At 38.4% G+C, this 26,146-nt stretch overlaps 1 protein-coding gene across 1 annotated transcript in view; it reads right to left on the reverse strand.

Annotated features, from left to right (window-relative positions):
• The window catches only part of LOC149222517 (elongation factor G, mitochondrial-like), a 303,311-nt gene that overhangs the window by 212,234 nt on the left and 64,931 nt on the right, over positions 1-26,146 (reverse strand). Inside the window, exons 6-8 of the mRNA XM_089385480.1 lie at positions 2,200-2,295; positions 1,987-2,075; positions 1,731-1,797 (exon numbers count right to left, since the gene is read on the reverse strand). Of these exons, the coding sequence (XP_089241606.1) occupies positions 1,731-1,797; positions 1,987-2,075; positions 2,200-2,295 (252 nt within the window). The remainder of the gene's footprint in view (positions 1-1,730; positions 1,798-1,986; positions 2,076-2,199; positions 2,296-26,146) is intronic.

A 26,146-nucleotide genomic window follows, 5' to 3' on the forward strand; every position in this document is an offset into this window, starting at 1 on the left:
CTTGCTTGGACTTTGTCTTCACCTGAGCTCTGATACCATGTTAATTTTAGATAATAATGGTATGTTCTAAGCTTTAGCACAATTTACTTCAATGTTCCTTATCAGACCAATGACAATTTCCAATTATTTCCAATAGCAATCACATTAACTTAAACACATTGACAGTGAATGCAGATAGAACATAAAAACATTTGCAAAAGACAAGAGGGCACAAGATGTGGCGGTTGCCAGGGAAAAAGTTAAAAACCCAATGTGGAGAAACCCTTTGATCAAATCTTCTTATTATTCTTCAATAGTTCAGCAGAGAGAGAGAGTACAAATATCAAATTAACTTGCCCAAAACAGTCCTGTCAAATTAGCAGTCAACATCATTCATCTGCAGCCCTAACCAAAAAGTCAACGGTGGTCAAAGCAGCTCCAAATTGTCTTTCAAGCAGTTTGATCAACAGCAGATAAAATTGGCCTTCCAAGAGGGTCAAGGTCAGCCCAAAACAGTTTGGTCAAACTAGTCAAAGGAGAGAGAAAACACTTGTAAATTCTGCAGTCAAATCTGAAGTCAATGCTGAAGTCAACCGAAGTCAAACTGTCCCAAGCTTCCCGAAAAATGTGCAAATGCGACCTTCAAAAATCGGGTTTCTGCCCAAAAAAACGAAGTCAACAATGGTAAAAAGCACCTTGGTCAACATTGGTCAACGATGTTCTGTTTTCCTGAAATTTTCGGCAAGCAAACAAACCCAAAAATTTGTCCTCCTTTCACACCTATGAAGCAGAGAAGGCTGCCTCCAAGCCGTACGAACCAATTAAGAGAGGAGAGAGAAATATGTGATGATATGAGTGATGTCCAAATGAGAAGAGAGGTCACTCCTATTTATACACTTTGTTGACAGTGAGGAGACACATCTATTGGGCTTATGAGCCTACATTTGACTGAGGCCGACCTTGACAATTTGTGCATGAGAGAGAATAAATTCAAAATTCCACTTCTGCTTGTCAGAATGAGATGATCTTTATATCAAAATTGGACTTATCGAAAAGAGGAATCTAATGCAATAATCATCTCCATCATATGAGCTGTCCTAAGGTGGAATTTGGCCCTAGTTGCCAATTTTAACAAGAAGAGATTCCACCCTAAAGCATTATCAAGTAACTAGAACCAAGGTAGAGTCAAGGGAATTTACATATTAATCTTATACTAACACAACTAAAGGAGCAGGGAACCAAACTAAAAAAGAACAGGCTAGGGAACTTTCAGGTACAGCAATCATCTAATGCAAATAACTATACCGATGCCCATGATTAAGAATTACAGTCTCAAATAAGAAATTCTTCCGTGACATTCTACGATAACCCCTAAGATTGATAAAGTATTTGGCATTTGCCCAATAGACATTTCAAAGAGTTGAAGTGGAAGTTAAAAAACTGCTCAAACTACGACAGAGAACTTTTAACAAGGGAAAAATATCAAAAATGGAACATACAATGTAGGTTAATTGCCAGTAAATATACTAATCATTTTTTATTACAATAAATTATATAATTTCAAAATTATTTCCATCAAATTAAAGCCACTCTTCAAAAAAAAAAAATCCCAAAGACATTAAATCAACTAGTCCAACTATAATATGTAATCATGCTTTGATTGCAGTTTATAAACAGCAGCAAAAGAAAACCAAATGACTGAAAGGATAAGACCCTTCTCAAAATATTATAAAGGGTGAATAATAGCTTACTTTAATTTTCTTTCCACTCTGTACGTTCACCATAAAATCTCCTCTTCGAATGGTACCTTCATAAATACTGTATGCATGGTATTCATAGATTCCACAAACCAGCATAATCATGAAATTAGTAAACTACTGATAAAGACCAGATTTCTTCTTCTCCCTCATTAAGTCTCCAATCCTTGTAAACTCATTAGCATTGAGCATTGAAGGAAATTAGGCATTCTCCTCAATTAGAAAACAAATGTAAAATAGATCAGTATACCGCAAATAAGTTAACTGTCCAAAACGTCCCTCCTCTAATTTGAACGCCAAGGCAACAAGAGGCCCCCCTGGAGTTCCAGACAATGAAACCTATTAAACAAAGAAAATTTAAACAACTTAGCAAGATTGCAACTTCAGAAAATCATATCAATGACAGAAAAATAGTAAGAAACTGCTGTTTTGGCATGCCCGAGCATTTAAAGTTTAAACAGACCTTCTCTTCATTTTTTGTTTGATCCAGAGCGTGATTGGTGACTTCCATAGGACAAGGCAAAAAACTTAGTACTCCATCCAGCAAGAGCTGTACCCCCTATTCCACATAAAAAAGTATATTCATGTTTCTAGCCACAAGTCACCACACCCTAGGGAAACTAGATGCAGAAACTCTCAAGAAAAATAATAATACAATATACTGGCCACAGCACAGTGTGTCACAAGCCATAGTAAACTTGAAAACTACATCAAACTTCAAAGCACGTTTATATTATACCTTCACTATAACAAAATTCAATCTCTGGCATCCATGCAACATTGCTAAACAACAGTCCATCATTCCATGTAAAGCAGTCACTGTATTCTCGGTGGATAAGAGGACCAAGTGTCTTCACTACAAGAAATCTATAACAAAGCATAGTTTTAGGGCATTATTACATGACAACAGAGTCAATGAAAGGTAGAGTCATTGTATTCTCAGTAGGTAAGGGAGCGAGGATGTGATGATCTTCCAAGATCGTAGGTAGTTACATTAAGAGTCTAATGCAAGGATAAAGTTACGGCTAGGGAAATTCGTTTTCCATGAAAAGGAACTCTGAACAATCAGTATTTAACAATAACTAGCATTCCATCTTGCTTTCCATCTCTTGCACCCATGGGTTAAGCATTTCAAGCTAGCCCTGATAATATAATCTCACCTCAAAGCCAAATTCCTTGGACCTCCATTCCTAACCAGAGTAAAAAGAGTTGTGACAGAGGGGCAGGAGGGGGGCACTGAATCAAGGAAAAGGACAGAGGGAAGGAAACCAAACATCAATCCTTGCATGCTAGGAAGGCTAAATGGTTTGTCATCCATCTCTAAGGGAAAAAGTGAAGAAACAAGAAAGGAGGAAGCTGTACGGTGTAGGGATAGAAATTGGGCCAATAACAAGGATGATGATAAATAAAATGCTCGTGATTAAAGAGGATTATTCCATCAAAATTGAAAAGGTACCATCCCACATGGAAAAATACAATGAAGGAGAGAATTCAAGCAGGCTACATACCTTTCCACTATAACAAGGAATATTAAAAACCACGACAAGTGGACAAAAGAAACAAATAATCTCAAAACCAAATTCAAAGTCTTCTTGAACCAACAAGACACAAAGATCAAAACAGATAAAGGAACTTGAAAAATAATTCACTGAATTCAAGTGAAGATTGAAGAATTCAAAACCAACTAGCTATGGATATGGGTCATTAACCATAATGCTAATTTCACTAACCCCGGCTACTGGCAATTTATCATCTAGTAAATCACTTGATGTTAATTTAATTAACTGCAGATTATTGAATAAAAGCACTTTTAGAATTTTTAACAGGTGAATAAGACATAAAACCGCAGAAGCAAACTTGACCAATCTCATACACATGCACACACAAAATTATATCCTTCTAACCTGCTGTCCATTAACTTTAGCTTTACACCATTCAAGGGATTCCCATCATGGGAGATTAAATGCCCACTAAAGAAAATCGCAAACAGAAAAACCTGGAGTTTTTTCCAGCAGACAAAACCCCTCAAAACCTGTCATTCAATCCCACTGGTTGTTGGATCCTTCTCCCCTCCTGCCCCTTGTTCTCTTCCTCAGAAATCTGCACACTTGGATGAATGTACTTATCGACTCAACCACTGAGATCTCACTATCTCATTGTGCTTTGTGCTCACTTGATGTGTCTTCTCCCTTCACCTACCCTTCCTTTTGACATATTGACCAAATCCACATCCCTATCTCAAATTGATGGTTGAGATTAGATCTCAACTTCACTAGAGAGTTGAGATCAACAGTTGAGATTCATCTAATTCATTAATTCATTGATAAATCCCTTAATTAAATTAATTTGCTAAGGTTAAAGGTCCTTTGGACAACTTCCACACACCTAGACACTTAGACCTATGAGAAAGTACCTTTCTAATGCTACTATCATCAACACTCCCTATAAACGAGGAAGATACTTTCTAAAGAGCCACCTAGAACTGGCCTTCCCTCTGTACCCCACATAATGTCCCATGCATCATCCTTCAACGTGGCTTTCCTCCAAACCTCCTGATTTGTTGCCTCTTCAATGATGCTACTCATCAGTGTCATATAGTCCCGAAACTTCTTCAGAGACCTGCTCTCCTTGAATGTGCTCCTAGGAGCCTCCACATGCTTCTAAGCATCCCTCAATGTCTGCTCAAACCACCTAGGCCTTCTAAAATAACTAGAAGGAGCTACTAGCTGCTCGCCAACTCAAGGTTAACTCCCTGAACTAGAAGTCTCTACATGTTGCTCTCCCTTCAGAGTCTCCTGCTCCTCATCCTTTGTCATTGCTAGTGGCAACTCATAAGACTTCCTAAATGCCAAGTACTCCTCAAACCTAACAGCTCTGCTAATAGTTGTTTTCCTCTGCACTAGTATTAAGATCCTGTAAGATTTTGATGTCTTATTGCATCCAAAAAAATCCCCTTTTCTCCTGAAGGCTCCAACTTCATCCTCTTCTCCACAGGCACTTGGATGTAAATTGGACAACCAAAGATCCTCAAGTGTCCTATCTTTGGCTTCACTCCAGTGAATGCATCCTTTGGAGTCTTGTCCCCCAATATCTTGTGAGGACTCATGTTCTACACATATACTACAATGTTACACGCCTCTGCTGAAATAAACACAAGCGGATCTTGGCGATGTAGCATAGCCTTGGCAGAATTGATGACAGACAGATTCTCTCTCCTCAACCCAATTCTACTAAGGAATGTACAAGATTGGCATCTCCCTCTCAATCCCCACCTCGTCACATGAATCCTTCAAGTCATTGGAGGTGTACCCACCCCCACTATTCGACCTCAAGACCTTGATCTTCTTGCCTGTCTGGTTCTCCACCTAAACCTTGAACTCCCGAAACCGACTGAAAACCTCATCCTTGGTCTTCATGAAGAGGATCTAGGTTTTCCTGGGATAGTCATCACTGAATGTGACATAATATAGCACTCACTGCACTGATGCCATTGACATTGGTCCACACACATCTAAATGGATGAGATCCAAGATCTCCTTGGACCTACTCTCATTGCTCAAGAAAGCAGCCTTGGCATTCTTGTCAAGTGCACACGCCCGACTACTCAATACTAAAATCTGGGAGTGCGGTGACAGACTCCCTCAAGATCGGCAACACCTTGTAGTGAAGGTGTACCACCCTCTTGTGCCACAACTCACAAAGGTTGCAATTGTCATGTACCACAACCTAAACAAGTATGCTTTTCAACCTATATAATTTGCCCTCTCTAACCCCGATGGCCCCTCTTGTGTCTGGGATAATATCCTCTAGACGAATGAGCACCTCCCTATTATTGAACATGACATCATATCCTTTGTCCTCCATCACTGAGATTTAGAGCAAGTTCTTCTTCAATCCTAGTACAAGCAACACATTCTTGCCCTCTGACGTTCCTCCTGACTTTGAGCTAGAACTTAATGGTTCCCTCCCACTTCACTACACAATTGACATCATCACCAAGCTCCACATGAACCCCTCAGTCTTTCTCCGTCAAACTACTACACAACTCTCATGCTTCTATCATGTGGCATGATGCACCATTGTCCAAGTACCAAGCTCTCTTGGTGATGGCGTCGGTAGATAGATAGGAAACCAATGAGAATTCCTTCTCAAACTTTGCTACAAACTCATCAAGTTGTACCTTCGTTGATGTTGTTGTCTATTGCAACTTCCCCTTCCCCTTCTTCTCCAAACACTATGATGCATTGTGCCCATTCTTGTGGAAAAAAAGCATGTGAGCTTGCTCAAGTCTTTCTTCTTCCCTGAAAGTGATCCTTCAACGTTACCCTTGGAACCCTTGCTTTTCCCTTCTTGGCCAAACTAACCAACGCTAAGTTCTCCTCTCCATCTCCTTGCCTATTGTCCTTAGACTCCTCTCGAACTTCTTCATGGATATCATCATCCCAAATACTATGAGACGAACAAAATTCGTTCACACACAAAATATTCAAAAATATTTGGAATATGAAAAAATCCATAAGGATGAATAAATAATACATATAAATGTTGAGTAAAAAATGATTTGATAGAATAAGGGCACCATATATAAACCTATGGTGAGATGCCCTTTCATGACTAGTCATGTCCTTTGAGACATGTCCTTTCATTATACTTATTATTATTTAATTGCGAATTATTTAATTATATTATTTTATATATTTATTTTAATAACATTGCCTTCCCCTTAAGAAATGCTTTGTCCTCAAATCATATTTATAGAAAAGCTTGATGTCATTTTTTCTAAGATTATAATGTTTTCACATCACTCTCTTCTCTTGGACCTATCTTGTTTGATTATATGAGACAATATGAAATTCTAAATGCTGAGCAAAATTGTTGAACTGAAAAATGATCTAACCATCCCAATTTGATTTCTAATCGAACTTTGCACTTGACACCCGAGACAAATTGTTATTATGAGATCTAATTGTGTTAGCATCAATATTTTTCGAAACATAAGTCAATTGTTTATGTCCTGAGTGATATTGATATGTTGACTGTTTGAGATGTTTGCTCTTATGATTTGGATGTCAATAAGGAGTTATTGCGACTTGATTTCCTTATCTTGCTTATGGTGATTTCTTGATTTACTTCAGGTATATTATTTCCTTCACAATGTAATGTTGCATGCTTGATCATTGGTTCTTCACTTGGAATTTTCATTGTTTAAACTATAGCATCAGAATATGTCTTCTCTTCAATTGGATTGGAATCCTTTTGAATCGTGATATTATCTAGATTAGTGTTTGTTCTCCTTTCATGACTAGTCATGTCTATTGAGACATGACCTTTCATTTTACTAATTACTATTTAATTATATTATTTTATATATTTATGTTTATAACATTTCTTCTTCTTTAGATGCTTTGTCCTCAAAGCATATTTATTAAAAATATTGATGTCAATTTTTCCTGGCTTGTAATGTTTTCACATCACTCTTTGTTCTTAGAGCTATCGTCTTTGATGATACGAGATTATATGAAATTCTTAGTGTCGAGCAAAATTATTAAATTGAATAAGGGCCCCATATATAAACCTAGGCGAGATGTCGTTTCATGACTAGTCATGTCCTTTGAGATGTGTACTTTCATTATACTAATTATTATTTGTTTATTATTATTTAATTACATTATTTTATACATTTATGTTTATAACATTGCCTTCCCCTTTAGAAATTCTTTGTCCTCGAAGCATATTTATTAAAAAGCTTGATGTCATTTTTTCTGGAATGTTTTCACATCACTCTCTACTCTTGGAGTAGTCATCTTTATGATACAAGACAACATCGTATTCTTAGTGTTGAGCAAACTAACCATCCCAATTCAATCTTCCGTGTAAATTTGCATTTACTTGACACGAGATGAATTGTTGTTATGAGACTCAATTTTGTTGGCATCAATATTTTTCTGAACATAAGTCAGTTGTTTCTGTCCTAAGAGATATTGATACGCTAAATGTTTGAGATGTTTGTTCTTATGATTTGGATGTCGATAAGGAGTTCTTGTGACCTGATTTTCTTTTATCTTGCTTATAATGATTTCTTGATTTACTTCAGGTATATGATTTCCTTCACACATTCCTGTTACTTGGTTGATTGTAGGATCTTCACTTCGAATATTCATCGTTTGAACTATAGCATCCAAGTATGTCTTCATTTCAATTGGATTGGAATCCTTTTGAATCGTGATATTATTTAGATGAGTATTTGTTCCCCTTTCTTCAACTTGGATTGTTACTTCTGAAGACTTCGATGCTCCTTTTGTGATAAGTTCTAATTTGTTCTCCAATGATTTCTTATCATTTTTAAGTTTCTTGATTTCTATAAGTAGATTTTCACTATGATGGCAAAGACGTGAAAGTTCTTCCGCTTTTGATTCATCAAATTTATTTTTAATGTTTTGATACTCGCGCTTCTCATTTTTTAATGTTGTAATTACTTCTAGCAACTTTTCATTATGACCCTTTAAGAGAGGGTTTTCTTCATCTTGTCTTGATAGTGGCCTTCATCAAGTTTCTTCTTGATACTTTCCTTTCCTTGTTTTAATTTTTGCTTCGTAGCTTTGGACTTCTTCACTTATGTGAGTAATTTCTTACTGCAGTCATTTAAGCGAGAAATTTCTTCATTTTTCTCCATGATAACTTCATTAAATTCTTTTTGCATCTTTGATATTGACTTTTGACTTTCCTAACTGATCACCTTTGATATATCGTTTAGGCCTTTGCATGAAGGTACTATTGAATTTGACTTCATTGTAATGTCTTAAAGTGTCACCTTTTTCTTATCAAGAAAAACAAAAACAAAAAATTCCTTGTGTTTAATAGTTTTTTAACCCAGGGTAAGCTAAGAATTATGTCGATCTTTTCTTAAACACAGTTACGACACTGAATTGAGATATATATTCATATCATTAATTGTCACTAGTGAGTCCTTAATTTCATAAATTTTCTTGTAAACAATATCTTCCTTTTCGCCTATATTTGGTATTGGAATTGATAATTGGTTTGCAAATTAATATTGATGTAATTTTCTTGGTTGTTCACATTGATAACAATATTAATCTATTTTCCTTGGATACTCCCTTTTAATGTTAATAATCTGCAATCTGCAATTGGATAATCCTTATAAGAGAATCTTCCACTACTACTCTCCTGTATCCAAATGGAGAAAATTTGCAACAAACCCTTCACATAAAATATCTACTCATAAACAGAAGATTGCCATGTAAAATATAACATATAAAATGCATGCAAGTTCTATAACATGATAAGCAGAAACAATCTCAGCTTTATTATAATATATGAATTGGGGTTTTACATGTTGGAATAACAGAATAGTTGAGATAGCTAGCCTCAACAGATCTACAATAATGCCACAATGGGCCTCCCAAAACAAGCTGAAAAGCACTGCAACCTGTGAACCCTGAATGGATCCACCAAGGGAAGAGATGGGCGCTTGCCCACTCTCACTGAATCACCCGAGGGTTTCCGTCCTGGGGCTACTGCTGAAGTAGAGAACCACGTTCTCAAACCTCTCCACAAGAAGAAATCTCAAATCCAAGATCTCCTCCAATGGCCTCATCCTCCTCTTTTATAGATCTGATGGACTCCTCTAGAACGAACTCCTTTAGAACCTCCTATTTTATTATTATTTTAATCATGGAGCACTTTTCCCTCTTTTATTTTATTTAAAATATTCTTTTTAATGTGGGAAAAGGGTAAATTGGCCACCATGTCTCCTCACATCACTGAAACTCACATCCAACCATCCCATCATGTAGATCTTCTCGTCCCAGTTCCAATGAGTTATTACGCTGAGGTGTTCTGTCAAGTATTCCTCGCGGAAAGTTGTCAGAATGTGTTGGAACGAAAGGAAAACTGTGCGGATGATGGAATATGTCGAGCGAATGCCATCAAATCCCATAAAACTCCTCAAAAATCCATTGAAATCCCTAATGACATAAACCTTCTCCACTGACCTGGCCATCCCCTGCCCTGGAAATCCACCCTGGCGTACTGACTCAACTAATTACGCTTAAGGTGGCATTCCAGGAGGAATACTTGACAGAACACCTCAGTGTAATAATAACATTGTTTCCTGAAAGTTGTCAGAATGCGCTGGAACGAAAGGAAAACTGTGCAGATGATGGAATATGTCGAGCGAATGCCATCAGATCCTCAAAAATCCACTGAAATCCCTAATGACATAAACCTTCTCCACTGACCTAGCCATCCCCTGCCCTGGAAATCCAACCTAGCTTTACTATGAAGAAGAATAAAAATGGGGACATGACAGTCCTCCCGCCCCAAGATTGCTTGCCCTCAAGTCAGACCCAATAATAACTCTATTTTTTGAAAGTTGTCAGAATGCGTTGGAACGAAAGGCAAACTGTGCGGATGATGGAATATGTCGAGCAAATGCCATCAAATCCCATAAAACTCCTCAAAAATCCATTGAAATCCCTAATAACATAAACCTTCTCCACTGACCTGGCCATCCCCTGCCCTGGAAATCCACCCTGGCGTTCTGACTCAACTAATTACGCTTAAGTTGGCATTCCGAGAGCAATACTTGACAGAACACCTCAGTGTAATAATAACACTGTTTTCTGAAAGTTGTCAGAATGCACTGGAACGAAAGGCAAACTGTGCGAATGATGGAATATGCTGAGCGAATGCCATCATATCCCATAGAACTCCTCAAAAAGCCATTGAAATCCCTAATGACATAAACCTTCTCCACTGACCTGGCCATCCCCTGCCCTGGAAATCCACCCTGGCTGTACTATGAAGAAGAATAAAAATGGGGACATGACAGTTCTCTCGCCCCAAGATTGCTTGCCCTCAAGTAATCCAACTATGTGGACCAATCTGGTGTCCCAACGCAATTGAGACTCAATGCCAGGATCCATACAAACCACTGGGGGATGCTCTGTTTCTATGTCAGCCCACCATGAACGGACCCCTCAATGCCCGAATCCCAGAGCAATCTCCGACAAAACCTGGCATCAACAAATCCTCCTGGATCCCAATGCCACCAAATATCAAGGCTCCAAGACTCCCACTGTGATATAACTCCACCCATGAATGTTGCTCCAACCACCACGTACCGACTCATCACCTCTCTCCAATCCAACCCCTGACTCATCCACCGCTAATCCAATTCTCCTGATGTCGGGAAGGAATGTTGAAGAGTCGTCGACATGAATCCCACTGCCAACTAGAGCATGTAGTCTCTAACAGTCTGGGAGTCCCTACTCTACTACGCCCTTGACTAAGGATATCACACCATCAGTAGGATACCAACTCATGATCTCCCGCCAATCTAATATATGGACACCTGTGCAAGGGATACGTCTGCTACGCTAATACTAGTCCATGCTCAACTCCTGAGGCTCTACCCGGTCAATCAAAACAAGTCTAAGGAATCCTGCCTCTCCCCCTCTAATGTGAAAAAGTGGGAAAATTGTGTTGCAAGCCCCATCTATGTAATCCTCGAGAGGGTCACTGCCTGAAAATGTTGCAGCTCAGCTGACAGCCACTACATTGATTTGCACCTCATCAATGGGTAGACCCAAAGATGGATGCACTGCCATCTCCCCTACCTGATAGGAAACTCCACGCTCCTCCAATCCACCGATCTCCTGCCAAACTGTCATGCCATACTCCTGCACCTCTTGAGGACAAGTGTCAACGAATACTGTCACCTGACTAGCTATTTGTACATCTATCTACTCCTCATCCACCGTTAACCCCAAGGGTGTTTGCTTATCCTCCATCATCACGAGTTCAATATGAACCTCCTACTGGCCCTCCCTAGAAGGCTCAACATGCATACTGCGCACATCATCCTCCTCAGCAGACTCAAGATCCACCATATGTTGCGCACGCTGAATCACCACTGGTGACTCATCATCCTGAATGTCTCTCCTAAGACCCATTGTATGCCCATCATCCTGAATGTCTCTCCAAGCTCCTCCAATCCACCGATCTCCTGCCAAACTGTCATGTCATACTCCTGCACCTCCTGAGGACAAGTGTCAACGAATACTGTCACCCGACCAACTGTTTGTACATCTATCTACTCCTCATCCACCGTTGACCCCAAGGGTGGTTGCTCATCCTCCATCATCACGAGTTCAATATGAACCTCCAACTGGCCCTCCCTAGAAGGCTCACCATGCATACTGCGCACATCATCCTCCTCCTCTGCCTCTAGATCCACCATATGTTGCTCATGCTGAATCACCATTGGTCACTCGTCATCCTGAATGTCTCTCCTGAGACCAACTGTATGCTCATCATATGAATCTGGCCTGCTGTCAATGACTCTACATGACTCATGCTCCTCGGAAGCATCCTCGTACGAACCCAAGGACTCATCCAAAGAAGAATCCTCGCCCTGATGGTCAAAAAGAATCTCCTCCTGCTCTACCTCTGTCATCTCCTCAGCGTCACTCAAGCATGAGTGGTCAGATCCCCAAGGTCCTTTGCAGATGAAGCAAAGTCCCTTCCTCCTCAGACTCATTCTTGTTGCACGATCCACTAAACCTGAGCAGCTCCTCCCTAGTCAACTGTCTCTGGAACAACCCCATGTTTTGCTCAACCAACCTTTCGGCCAGCTCATAAGCAACAGGTGAAATTGGTTGTTCTCTCCTCCAAATGGTCAACAATCTAGCCTGCAACTCCCTGCAAATGGCATCACAATCTCCCATAACTGAAGACAAAATGGACAACATGTTTGCCTTGACTGTGTCAGGGTGATGATCCTTAATGCTGAAAAAGGATTGGAACATTTGAAGAATCAGGTCATCACACTCTAGATCAAACATGATGTCATAGGTTCGGAGCTTGGCCATATCCTCCAAAATTCAGAGCTTTTTCCCAAAGGTAAGACCCACAATGTTATCTAAGTCCTGAAAGGTCTCTACTATCAACCTGAAAATTCTCCTCATAACATTATCATTGAAAGGAGGTATGGGTGTGGTCAACCTCATAATGTTACTAAGACATGATGCAACTGGAAGTTTGAACCCTTCACAAGGTTCCTCCAAGAACTTGGGCTTTATTAAAGCTAGCATGGTTGGTTTCAAGGCCCACATCAACTTCTTCCCCTCCCACTGGTCTATCTTGGAAAGGAGTTCGTCAAACTCATCCACTTTGAAAAGGACTTTCCATGTGACCCTCATGCATTTTAAATTTGTCCCAAGTGCAAGGATTTTGTGTCCTATTTCCTCCCCCTTCTGTGCATCCTTTGGTTGTTCTCTCTGAAGAATGGCATAGACTCCCTTTGAGAAGGGTCTGATGTTTGTTGCTGCTAGTTTGTGAAGGGAGTTTATGAGTGTTTCATCCATGACTTTGACTTAATAATTTCAACTCAACATTTACAAAGTCATGCAATGATGATGGCAGCTCATGACCACAACTCGATAGTGCGCGACCCAATCAAGGCTATGACTCAACTCAGGAAAGGCTTTACATCATTACATAGAAGCTGACAATATAACCCCAAAATGCAATCAACAGATACAACTCTCTTACTGCTCTATAAGACAACCTAAATGCTTACTACCCCCAAACTTTCTGCACTCAACACGTTACATTATGGCAAAGTCAGCTGATAGCAATTTATACTCTGACTTCACACGCACTTTCACATATTAATACATTAGCAGCATATCAATGATCTACTCCTAAGTGAAAATTTCCTCAAACAGGTTACTGAGGCTAGGGTTTGTTGCGTTTCTGAAAAATATTTCATAAACACACTACTGTGAGTGCAAGTTGCTATCACCATCTCAATTATGATGCACAGTGGTGGGAGAAATAAAACTAGGCTTCATACTACTCACTGTGTTATGTATTAGACTCAGAAACTTTTTTATAGGCACCAAATTCATTGCATTGCAACCCAGAATTGTATACAAAATATCATAACTTAACAAAGAGATTCATGGCCATTAGAACAAGATTGCAATTTATTGAAAATTCATGAAAGGAACCTGATATGGGACGGCTGCCAGCAAAGGTATAAAACACTGTCCTTTGAAATAGAACCCCAGCACTTTGATTCAGGGATAGGTTGTCTCAAATCTGTTTGAAACCAACTCGACTTCTTCAGATATGAAAACGCAGCTCCTTCAGACGAGTTGCCACTGTCCACAGTTATGATGAATGCTTGTTTGTCTGCCCTGGAGAAAGTAATACAAGCGCATATGTACAAGAATATGTCTGGCGGCCATACCTATACTTGGCTTCTCAAACGCAAATAGCACGCACAATAATTTTCTTTTACAAAGTATATAAGTCGGCTCCCCTTTTGGCTTTGATTGGGCCCACCTTTTAATAAGCTACGACCATAATAAAAATTTTAAAGAAGATTTGGTCTTTCCAATATATGGATTCAACGCGACTCCAAAACAAATTGTCACGGCGATCACCTGTGATATGGGCCCATGACCCCTTCATGCAGCCCTTCAGATAATTCGGCCAATTACAAATGCACCCACATCCTCGTACAACCAGGCCTCTTCTCGGCGGAAAATTCGGTCACGAATTTATCGGCTCAACGCCTTGTTACAGTAGCCCAACAGACCAACTGCGAGTTGGTCACTATGTCGTTGGCTAGGACTTGGTCTTGATCTTCACAAATCGATGGTGCCCACGATCTCTACCTCGAACGGTCTCCAGAATTCTTCTATGGTTATAATTGTGAAAGCGGCCCCTTTTTTATTCAATATGAGTCGATTCATGTCCATAACTTGGCCAACTTTAATCAGATTAATTTGGCCCTCCGACTTTGGAAAATAAAATTTATTCACAGCGCCTGATATATGCTCACGGCTTTTAAAATGAAATCGGCCCTTTGATAATAGTATGGGTGGTTTCTAATTGATGGTTAAAACTTGCCCACACCATAATCGACGCCTTTGGGAATTAGCCAAAATTAGTCGAGCTCCATCCTGACAATGGCTTGCGGCTTTCACGAGTTCGGCTCCCACTGAGCATTTTGCAGCCACGAAACAAACGGCCACTCCACTGGTTTCCACGAAGCAAGTGGGCTGCTCTTCTTCGTGCAATTCCGCTGGACTTCCACAGGAAGCCTCACGATCCCATGCTCGTCTACTTCTTCATTCTACTCCTCCAGTGGCGGCTTGAACATATTCTCTTGTGCACAATCATGTGCTCCAGGCCAAATGCAAAACCCAACCGCACTAGCACTCATGCAAATGCATTGCATTCAATTCCAGTGACACGTTAATTATGCCAATGCTCGCTGTAATTTTTGCCTGCGTAACCATGATACATGCCTTCAATAGTTCAAACATTCCTCCAACATCGATCCCAACTCACCATGGCAGAATACACCCTGCGCAGACCAAAAACCACAATTTGGCCCGACGAAACAGAGCTGACACGAACAACTGTGATTGGTCCCATATTCAACAGAACTAGAGATCACTGAAAAAATAAGAGTTTCGTCACCCCCCCATGGAAATGTCGCATGCATCAAATATCTTCTAGCAAAATATGTTTTCTTTGATACAAAAAACCACCGGCAACAACAAACTTGGCACAAAAATAAAAATTATGCAACAAAGGATGACTTTTGCACTTCCAAAATAAACTGAAGATTGCCATGTAAAATATAACATATAAAATGCATGCAATTTCTAAAACATGATAAGCAGAAACAATCTCAACTTTATTATCATATATGAATTGGGGCCTTACATGCTGGAATAACATAATAGTTGAGATAGTTGGCCTCAACAAATCTACAATAATGCCACAATGGACCTCCAAAAACAAATTGAAAATCAATGCAACCTATGAACCTTGAATGGATCCACCAAGGGAAGAGATGGGCACTCGCCCACTCTCACTGAATCACCCAAGGGTTTTCGTACTGGGCCTACTACTGAAGTAGAGAACCACGTTCTCAAACCTCTCCAAAAGAGGAAATCTCAAATCCAAGATCACCTCCAATGGCCTCCTCCTACCCTTTTATAGATCTGATGGACTCCTCTAGAACCTCCTATCATGGAGCACTTTTCCCTCTTTTATTTTAATTAAAATATTCTTTTTAATGCGGGAAAAGGGTAAACTGACCACCATGTCTCCTCGGGTCACTGAGACTCACATCCAACCATCCCATCGTCTAGATCTTCTCGTCCCGTTCCAACGAGCTATTACACTGAGGTGTCCTGTCAAGTATTCCTCCAGGAATGCCACCTTAAGCGTAATTATTTGAGTCCGCCCCAATAATAACTCTGTTTCTGAAAGTTGTCGGAATGCGCTGGAACGAAAGGCAAATTGTGCGGATGATGGAATATGTCGATCGAATGCCATCAGATCCCATAAAACTCCTCAAAACTCCATCAGAACCCCTAATGACATAACCCTGCTCCACTGACCTAGCCATCCCCTGCCCTGGAAATCCACCTTGGCTGTACTATGAAGAAGAATAAAAATGGGGACATATTTTTCTTTGTCAATAATTTATGTCAAACAATGCTTTGATTATGACAATTATGTATTCTTCATAATGAGTGAGTGTATAAGGTGTGAAAAACCCACTTCTTCAATATGCCTTATATATGTAATTTGATACTCGCTTACCATATTTTATAAAGTATAAGTTCATGATAGATATATATAACTTTGAATACTCTTTTTTATAACTTCAAAAAACTCATTTTTATATATGCATATCCCTTCACTTTATTGAGATATAATATAAAATATAAGTCCATTTATGCAGCTTTAATTTCTTGGTTAATTTCCACCACATTAAAAGATAAAACTTACCATTCACGTAAAGAGATGTTTGTATACAATTTGTTTTTCTTTACATTGCAAATACCAAGGGCAATTACCATGGGTTGCCAAAACCATGAGCGCATGTAAACCACTAATGGTGAACTATTTATAGAATACTTCTTCTTCGTACACTCTAAAAGATATTAGTAAAATTCACTTTTTACTTTCACATGCACTTCTTAACAATACTTGGAAAAATTTTATATATCAATGACTTTAGCCACAAAACTTACCCTTTTAGTTCTTCTTCTTCATTAGTTACAAGAATAAGAGTGGCTAAAAGCCTAAATATGGTAAAGGACCTGAAGAATCGGGAGAAACAATAAAAAAATTTAGAATGGCTAAAAGACCTATATGAAATATCACACATAAAATATTTAGAATATCTGGAATATGAAAATATCGATAAGGATGAATAAATAATATCTGTGTTGAGTAAAAAATGATATGATGGAATTCAAAGATGAAACCAGCTCAAGAAAAGATAGAAAAGAAATAGCAACGCCTTAGAATTCAGCCTCTTCGAGGGGGCAACCTCCTTTACATTACATAAATGAACAATTCTTGGATGATACAAATGACAAAACCTCCTTTCTATATATAGGAGTCTAAGGAGTCACAATATAATCCAGCCGACCTAACAATAATAATATAAAGCCACAAAAATAATAATAGAGGGATTCTATGGGGCACAGAAATAACAATATGTGGGTAATAGGGGCACAACAATATAAATAAGGGGTATAACTACAATAGTAATGGGGTAATCACTAGTATTATAGGGACCCAACATGCCCCTCTCCTTCAAAAAAGTGTTGTCCTCAACGCTTGAGTAGTTCTGGATACTTCTGCATAAAATTCTCATCCTCCCATGTGGAATCTTCAGCGGATAAGTTCTTCCACTTGATAAGATACTCTGAAATTGATCGATTTCGTAGCTGTCGAGTTCTTGTTTCTGTGACTGCTTCCGGTTCCAATATAATTTTTCCTTCCTCGTCAAGTTCTGGCAATATTGTTTGAACTGGGAGCTTGTCGCCTATAACCTTCTTTAAACATGAAACATGGAAAACTGGGTGCAATCGAGAAGCTGCAGGAAGCTCCAATTTGTATGCCATAGTACCAATCTTTTGCAACACCTTGTACGGACCATAATACTTTGGTGATAATTTATTATCCTTCTTAGCTTGCTTTAGGGACATTTGCTTATATGGTTGTAGCCGTAGGAATACCCAATCACCTACATCAAAACTTCTTTCACTGCGATGTTGATCTGCCTGTTGTTTCATTCTATTTTGTGCCAACACGAGGTTATCCTTTAAGAGTTGGAGGACTTGTTGTTGATGTTCGATGTGATGTTCCACTGCCTGAACCTTAGAATTTTCTCTTAAATATGATGTGATGGATGGTGGTTGATACCCATAAAGTGCCATAAATGGGGTCATTTTTGTTGCTGTATGGAAGGAAGTGTTATACCACCATTCAGCCAGAGGCAACCATTTGACCCATTGTGTCTGTTTATCAGATACAAAGCAACGAAGATATCCTTCCAAACATTTGTTTACTATCTCAGTTTGCCCATCAGATTGAGGATGATAAGATGAGCTATGAGCTAACTGAGTACCAAGACAAGAAAATAATTCTGTCCAAAAATTTCCAGTGAAAATGGGATCTCTGTCACTTACAATAATCTTTGGGTTTCCATGTAGCTTTTGAACTGTTTCCATAAATGCAGTAGAAACTGTACTGGCTTTAAATGGATGTGATAATGCACAAAAGTGTGCATACTTGGTAAGTCTGTCAACTACCACCATGATGACACTCTTTCCCTCAGACTTGGGTAAACCTGTGATAAAATCCATTGAAACCTCCTCCCAACGTTGGCTTGGAATGGATAAAGGTTGTAATAGACCCGGTGTCTTAATTGTTTCAACTTTATTTTGTTGGCAAACCAAACATTCCGCCACAAACTTTTGAATATCTGATTTAAGGCCATCCCAAAAAAATTCCTTCTTAACCCTGTGGTAAGTTTTTAAAAATCCTGAGTGCCCTCCTAAGGGAGAAGTGTGCAATTCCATAAGAATCTTTTGTTTTAGCTGGGAATTCTTACAGAGGTATAAGCGATCTTTGTACCATAACGAATCATTTTTCCAGCTAAATGTATCAGAAGTACTGGAATCTTGTTGTAGCTTTCGAATAAGTGCCCACACTTCTTCGTCATTCTTCCATTCCTCCCTTGCTTCGTTTATCCAATCTGGTTGGATAATAGAAATGGCACACAACAATGCTTCCACATCCTCATCCTTTCTTGAGAGTGCATCTGCCACCACATTTTGCTTCCCTTTTTTGTAGATGATTTCAAAGTCATAACCCAACATCTTTGTGACCCACTTTTGTTGCTCTTCAGAGGATAATCTTTGTTCTAAAAAGTATTTAAGGCTATCATGATCCGTTTTTACCTTGAAGTGTCTTCCCATTAGGTAGGGTCGCCATTTCTTAAGTGCATGGAGTATTGCCAACATTTCCTTCTCATAAATAGCTTTGCTTAAAAACTTTCCCTTGATTGGACGACTTTCAAAAGCAATGGGTCTTTCATCTTGCATTAGAACAGCACCAATTCCATTTCCTGAAGCATCACATTCCACAATAAAGGTTTTTGTGAAGTCCGGTGTAGCTAAGACCGTGCTTGGCACATTGCCTCTTTAAGATGTTCAAAGGCCTTTGTTGCTTCCGGAGTCCATGAAAATGAATCTTTCTTCAATAATGTTGTTAGAGGTGCTGCTATTCTCCCATAATTCTTAACAAACTTGCGATAATACCCTGTCAACCCAAGAAATCCTCGCAGATGCTTTATGGATGTGGGGATTTTCCATTCCTTAATGGCTTTAATTTTGCTAGGGTCTACCTTAACTCCTTCATGAGATACAATATGACCCAAATATTCCACCTCCTGGACTCCAAAGAAACATTTGGATCTTTTTGCATATAATTGTTTCTCCTCCAATAGTTGTAGCACCTTGTCAACATGTTCAACATGATCCTTCCAAGACTTGCTGTAGATTAGTATATCATCAAAAAATACTAACACAAATTTTCTAAGGAATGGTTTGAAAATTGAATTCATCAAACCTTGAAATGTTGAAGGTGCATTGGTAAGGCCAAAAGGCATGACCAAAAATTCATAATGACCCTCATGAGTTCTAAATGTCGTTTTCGGAATGTCTTCAATCTTCATTCTGATTTGATGATATCCCGAACGAAGATCCAACTTGGTGAAGTAAATTGATCCATGCAATTCATCCAGTAATTCATCAATGACAGGAATGGGGAACTTATCTTTAATAGTGAGCTTGTTGAGCTCCCTATAATCTGGACACATGCGCCATGATCCATCCTTCTTGTGCACCAATACTACTGGAGCTGAGAAAGAACTTTGACTCGGTTGAATTATACCAGCCTCTAGCATTTCTGCAACCATACGTTCAATTTCACTTTTTTGGACATAGGGATATCTGTACGGCCTGATGTTTGGAGGAACACTTCCTGGAATCAGATGAATAGCATGATCATGATCACGCATAGGTGGGAGACCTTTGGGAGTCTCAAATACCTTGGAATGATTGTCCAGGACTTTTTGGAGATCTGGAGAAATAGATGATTCCAATGTGGAAACATCTAGCGAACATAATTGTGCAATTACACCTCTTTGCTCCTTTTTTAGAAGCTTTGTCATGCCATTAGAGCTGATTATCTTTCCTGGTTTCCCTGCAATACCCCTTAATTCAACTTCCTTTCCTTCCACAGAAAATTTCATGAAAAGTTCTTGAAAATTAAAAGCTATTGTACCCAAGGATTGTAGCCATTGGACTCCTAGTACAACATCAGCACCTCCCATTGGAATGGAAAGCATTGGGCTAGTCAATACATATTCTCCCATGGATAGCTTGATATTATGGCACTTTCCAGAGCAATTTATTGTTCCTCCATTTGCAATCATCACTTGACACTCTGGTGCTGGATATAGGAAGCAATTCAATTCTTTTGCTACCTTACAATGAATAAAATTGTGGGTGCTTCCTGAATCAATCAACACTATTACCTTTTTCTTCTTGATTTGTCCTTCTATCTTGATGGTTTGAGGAGTGGTAATTCCCGCCAATGCATTACAAGATATGGTCGGATTTATTTGTTCTTCATCTAGGCTTTGTTCCTGGAGTATATCCTCTTCTTTTGACCTTTCTTGCTCCTTTTCTTCTTCCTCTTCACAATCTATGTAGAATAATTTCTTCTCAGCACACTTATGACCTTTAGTGTATTTGCTATCACAACTGTAACAAAGCCCTTTTGCTCTTTTTTCTTCCAATTGTTGTGGTGTCAACCTTATAGGTTGTGGAAGACTAGGGGCAACAACACTTCCATCTTTATAGTTGTGAGTGGTATGCTTCCTGGTTGCCATAATTTTGCTTTCCATTTTTCTTGCTAACCTGAATGCCTTCTCTAATGAATCAGGTTCCCAAAGGCGAACATCATGTTGGATATTATCCTTTAAAGACCCTATGAACACATCAATCCTATGCTCCTCTGGAATATCTTTTACCCTTATGTTCAATTTTTGGAACTCCTCAATGTGCTCCATTATTGAACCCTTTTGTTTGAGACTTATCAATTGGCTAAAAAAAGTGTTGCTTTTTGTATCCTCATAATGTGCTATCAATTCTTCCGTAAAAATTGCCCAAGTGATAAATTGTTTACGAGAACAAAGCCATTGATACCATACAAACTGATTTGGTTCCAAATATAAAGTTGCCATACGTACCTTTTGTGTGTTTTGCACATTATTGAGATCGAAGAATTGCTCCATCTGTAATATCCATGTGGCGGGATCCTTGCCATCAAACTTCCTCATATCGATTTTTGGAACATGGTGAGTCTTCGATCCAACATTAGAGTCTATGGAATCATGATTAACATTTCTTTTGTTCTCATCATGAGTTTCCTTTAGTACTCTTTCACCCTTAGTGACCATTTCTTGTAGCAACTTATCCATCTTATCATCCATGCCATCAATTTTAGCGTCCATGCCATTCACCTTAGCTTCCATGCCATCCATCTTAGCTTCTACACCTTTCTTTAAACCATCCATCTTAGCTTCTAAATCTTTCCTTAAACCATCCATTTTAGATTCTGTTGCTTTTTGTGCAAGTGACATTTGTTGCACTTGTTCTTGTAATTTTGATATATCATGTAGCATTTCTTCCTCTTCTTCATGAGTCATGCTAGAGCTTTCAGGTTCCTTACTAGGTGTTTGCATTTTCTTTCCTCGGGGCATCAGTTACCGATAATAATTCTCTACTATGCCCTTTGAATTCCTTCAAAATAAATTTTCAAACCAAGCTTAAGCAAAAATTTAAGAAAATCTACACACCTTTTTTCACTTTGTAGGAGCTCGATATTGCCTCTGATGTATCTCTGTACTTTCTGATCATCTAGTTCTGAATTTGTGACTTGTAGTAGCCCTCTGTGTCCTCTTTCCAATGCCACAAGTCTGACCCAAATTGGATTCTCCAAGGAAGAGTTATGCGAAATCCCCACAGTGACTTGATTATAGACTAGTTCAGTAGAGCGAACTTGTACGACGTGCCACGTGTCACTGTTTCAACCTTTGACTCTGAAAAATATATAAAAGAAAACTACAGTCCGTCCTCTTTCTGTACCTTCTTACGAAATTTCAATCTGATGCTCAGAAAGAAAGTTATGATGATTTTCCCCAGGTCACCTGTTTTGAATGTAATTCAGGAGTCTGCAAAAAGACCAACTTCCTCAGATCATATCTCCGAAAATATCGCGCGAAATACTCTGAAATTCGGACCCAAGGTTCAGCGCGATTTCTTCTCAAATGGGTTTTTTTTGCGACTTCTGAAACGTCACAGAAAAAAAGTTATAGCGAAAATGCCACGATGACCTGTTTGGAGCAGCGAAACCCTAGAATCCAAAGCTCTGATACCAAATGTTATGAAACCAGCTCAAGAAAAGATAGAAAAGAAAGATCAACGCCTTAGAATTCAGCCTCTTCGAGGGGGCAACCTCCTTTACATTACATAAATGAACAATTCTTGGATGATACAAATGACAAAACCTCCTTTCTATATATAGGAGTCTAAGGAGTCACAATATAATCCAGCCGACCTAACAATAATAATATAAAGCCACAAAAATAATAATAGAGGGATTCTATGGGGCACAGAAATAACAATATGTGGGTAATAGGGGCACAACAATATAAATAAGAGGTATAACTACAATAGTAATGGGGTAATCACTAGTATTATAGGGACCCAACATATCCCTTCACTTTATTGACATATAATATAAAATATAAGTCCATTTATGCAGCTTTAATTTCTTGGTTAATTTCCACCACATTAAAAGATAAAACTTACCATTCACGTAAAGAGATGTTTGTATACCATTTGTTTTTCTTTACATTGCAAATACCAAGGGCAATTACCATGGGTTGCCAAAACCATGAGCGCATGTAAACCACTAATGGTGAACTATTTATAGAATACTTCTTCTTCGTACACTCTAAAAGATATTAGTAAAATTCACTTTTTACTTTCACATGCACTTCTTAACAATACTTGGAAAAATTTTATATATCAATGACTTTAGCCACAAAACTTACCCTTTTAGTTCTTCTTCTTCATTAGTTACAAGAATAAGAGTGGCTAAAAGCCTAAATATGGTAAAGGACCTGAAGAATCGGGAGAAACACTAAAATATTTAGAATGGCTAAAAGACCTATATGAAATATCACACATAAAATATTTAGAATATCTGGAATATGAAAATATCAATAAGGATGAATAAATAATATCTGTGTTGAGTAAAAAATGATATGATGGAATTCAAAGAGGACCTCTTATATAACCCTAGGCAGAATTCTCTTTCATGACTAATCATGTCCTTTGAGATATGTTCTTAATTATAATATTTTATATATTTATGTTTATAACAGACTATCAGATTTGGGAAAAAAATCCCGAGCGCATACTCCACAAACAGTTCCTGTGACTTGGAAAATCCATTCAGTGCCACATTCATAAGCTCTACGTCGTCCACCTTCTCCCCAATTGTTGCAAGTTGATCATGTAACTAGGAGATCCTCATGAGATAGTTGATAACATTATCAATCTTCGACATTTGGATGGATCAAAGCTTGCTTTTCAAGATCATATTCCTGTTCATGTTGTCACTCTAGAGACTAGAACAGGTCCACTAGAGCTTTAAATATCTCTTTAGCCAACTTCTTATCTGCCAAGTGAGGTATCAAATGATACTTTACAACATCCTATGGGCTCTAATGTCCTTTTCATGAGCCTCCTTATCAACTGGATCTGTCTGTTTACAAACAATCTTTTCTGCAAATTCCCAAAGATCATGCTCCTTCAAAACCAATCTCACCCTCGCCTTCTAGGACAAGAAGTTAGATGTTCCATCCATCGGTCTCCAAATCTAAGACTAGTTGTTGCCATTCCTAGATCTGATCAAATTTGTTGTGTTGTCCTTCCAACACCCAGTGAAATAAAAATGTTGTTGGTTTATATATCTACTAAGATCTCATTGCAAATCTGATAGATCTATCGCAAATATTTGTGGATTTGTGTTTCGGTCCTTTAAAACACCCACAAAATTTATTTTCTGTCAAATCCTTCATTAGCACGACCTTAGTTCTTCTTCTTCTTCATTAGTTACAAGAATAAGAGTGGCTAAAAGCCTAAAAATGGTAAAGGACATGAAGAATCGGGAGAAACACTAAAAAAAATTAGAATAGCTAAAAGGCCTATATGAAATATCACACATAAAATATTTAGAATATCTGGAATATGAAAATATCCATGAGGATGAATAAATAATATCTATGTGTTGAGTAAAAAATGATATGATGGAATTCAAAGAGGACCTCGTATATAACCCTAGGCAGAAGTCTCTTTCATGACTAATCATGCCCTTTGAGATATGTTCTTAATTATAATATTTTATATATTTATGTTTATAACAGACTATCAGATTTGGAAAAAAATCCCAAGCTCATACTCCACAAACAGTTCCTGTGACTTGGAAAATCCATTCAGTGCCACATTCATAAGCTCTACGTCGTCCACCTTCTCCCCAATTGTTGCAAGTTGATCATGTAACTAGGAGATCCTCATGAGATAGTTGATAACATTATCAATCTTCGACATTTGGATGGAAAAAAGCTTGCTTTTCAAGATCATATTCCTGTTCATGTTGTCACTCTAGAGACTAGAACAGGTCCACTAGAGCTTTAAATATCTCTCTAGCCAACTTCTTATCTGCCAAGTGAGGTATCAAATGATCCTTTACAACATCCTATGGGCTCTAATGTCCTTTTCATGAGCCTCCTTATCAACTGGATCTGTCTGTTTACAAACAATCTTTTCTGCAAACTCCCAAAGATCATGCTCCTTCAAAACCAATCTCACCCTTGCCTTCTAGGACAAGAAGTTTGATGTTCCATCCATCGGTCTCCAAATCTAACACTAGTTGTTGCCATTCCTAGATCTGATAAAATTTGTTATGTTGTCCTTCCAGCACCCAGTGATATAAAAATTTTGTTGGTTTATATATCTACTAAGATCTCATTGCAAATCCGATAGATCTATCGCAACTATTTGTGGATTTGTGTTTCGGTCCTTTAAAACGCCCACAAAATTTATTTTCTGTCAAATCCTTCATTAGCACGGCCTTAGTTCTTCTTCTTCTTCATTAGTTACAAGAATAAGAGTGGCTAAAAGCATAAATATGGTAAAGGACATGAAGAATCAGGAGAAACACTAAAAAAAATTAGAATAGCTAAAAGGCTTATATGAAATATCACACAAAATATTTAGAATATCTGGAATATGAAAATATCCATAAGGATGAATAAATAATATCTATGTGTTGAGTAAAAAATGATATGGTGGAATTCAAAGAGGACCTCGTATATAACCCTAGGCAGAAGTCTCTTTCATGACTAATCATGCCCTTTGAGATATGTTCTTAATTATAATATTTTATATATTTATGTTTACAACAGACTATCAGATTTGGAAAAAAAATCCCAAGCACATACTCCACAAACAGTTTCTGTGACTTGGAAAATCCATTCAGTGCCACATTCATAAGCTCTACGTCGTCCACCTTCTCCCCAATTGTTGCAAGTTGATCATGTACCTAGGAGATCCTCATAAGATAGTTGATAACATTATCAATCTTCGACATTTCGATGGATCAAAGCTTGCTTTTCAAGATCATATTCCTGTTCATGTTGTCACTCTAGAGACTAGAACAGGTCCACTAGAGCTTTAAACATCTCTCTAGCCAACTTCTTATCTGCCAAGTGAGGTATCAAATGATGCTTTACAACATCCTACGGGCTCTAATGTCCTTTTCATGAGCCTCCTTACCTACTGGATCTGTCTGTTTACAAACAATCTTTTCTGCAAATTCCCAAAGATCGTGCTTCTTCAAAACCAATCTCACCCTCG

The sequence above is a fragment of the Pinus tabuliformis genome, chromosome Q, assembly GCF_031772625.1.
Source record: "Pinus tabuliformis cultivar Carrire ecotype Pingquan chromosome Q, CPIR1, whole genome shotgun sequence".
Classification (NCBI taxonomy): Eukaryota; Viridiplantae; Streptophyta; class Pinopsida; order Pinales; family Pinaceae; genus Pinus; species Pinus tabuliformis.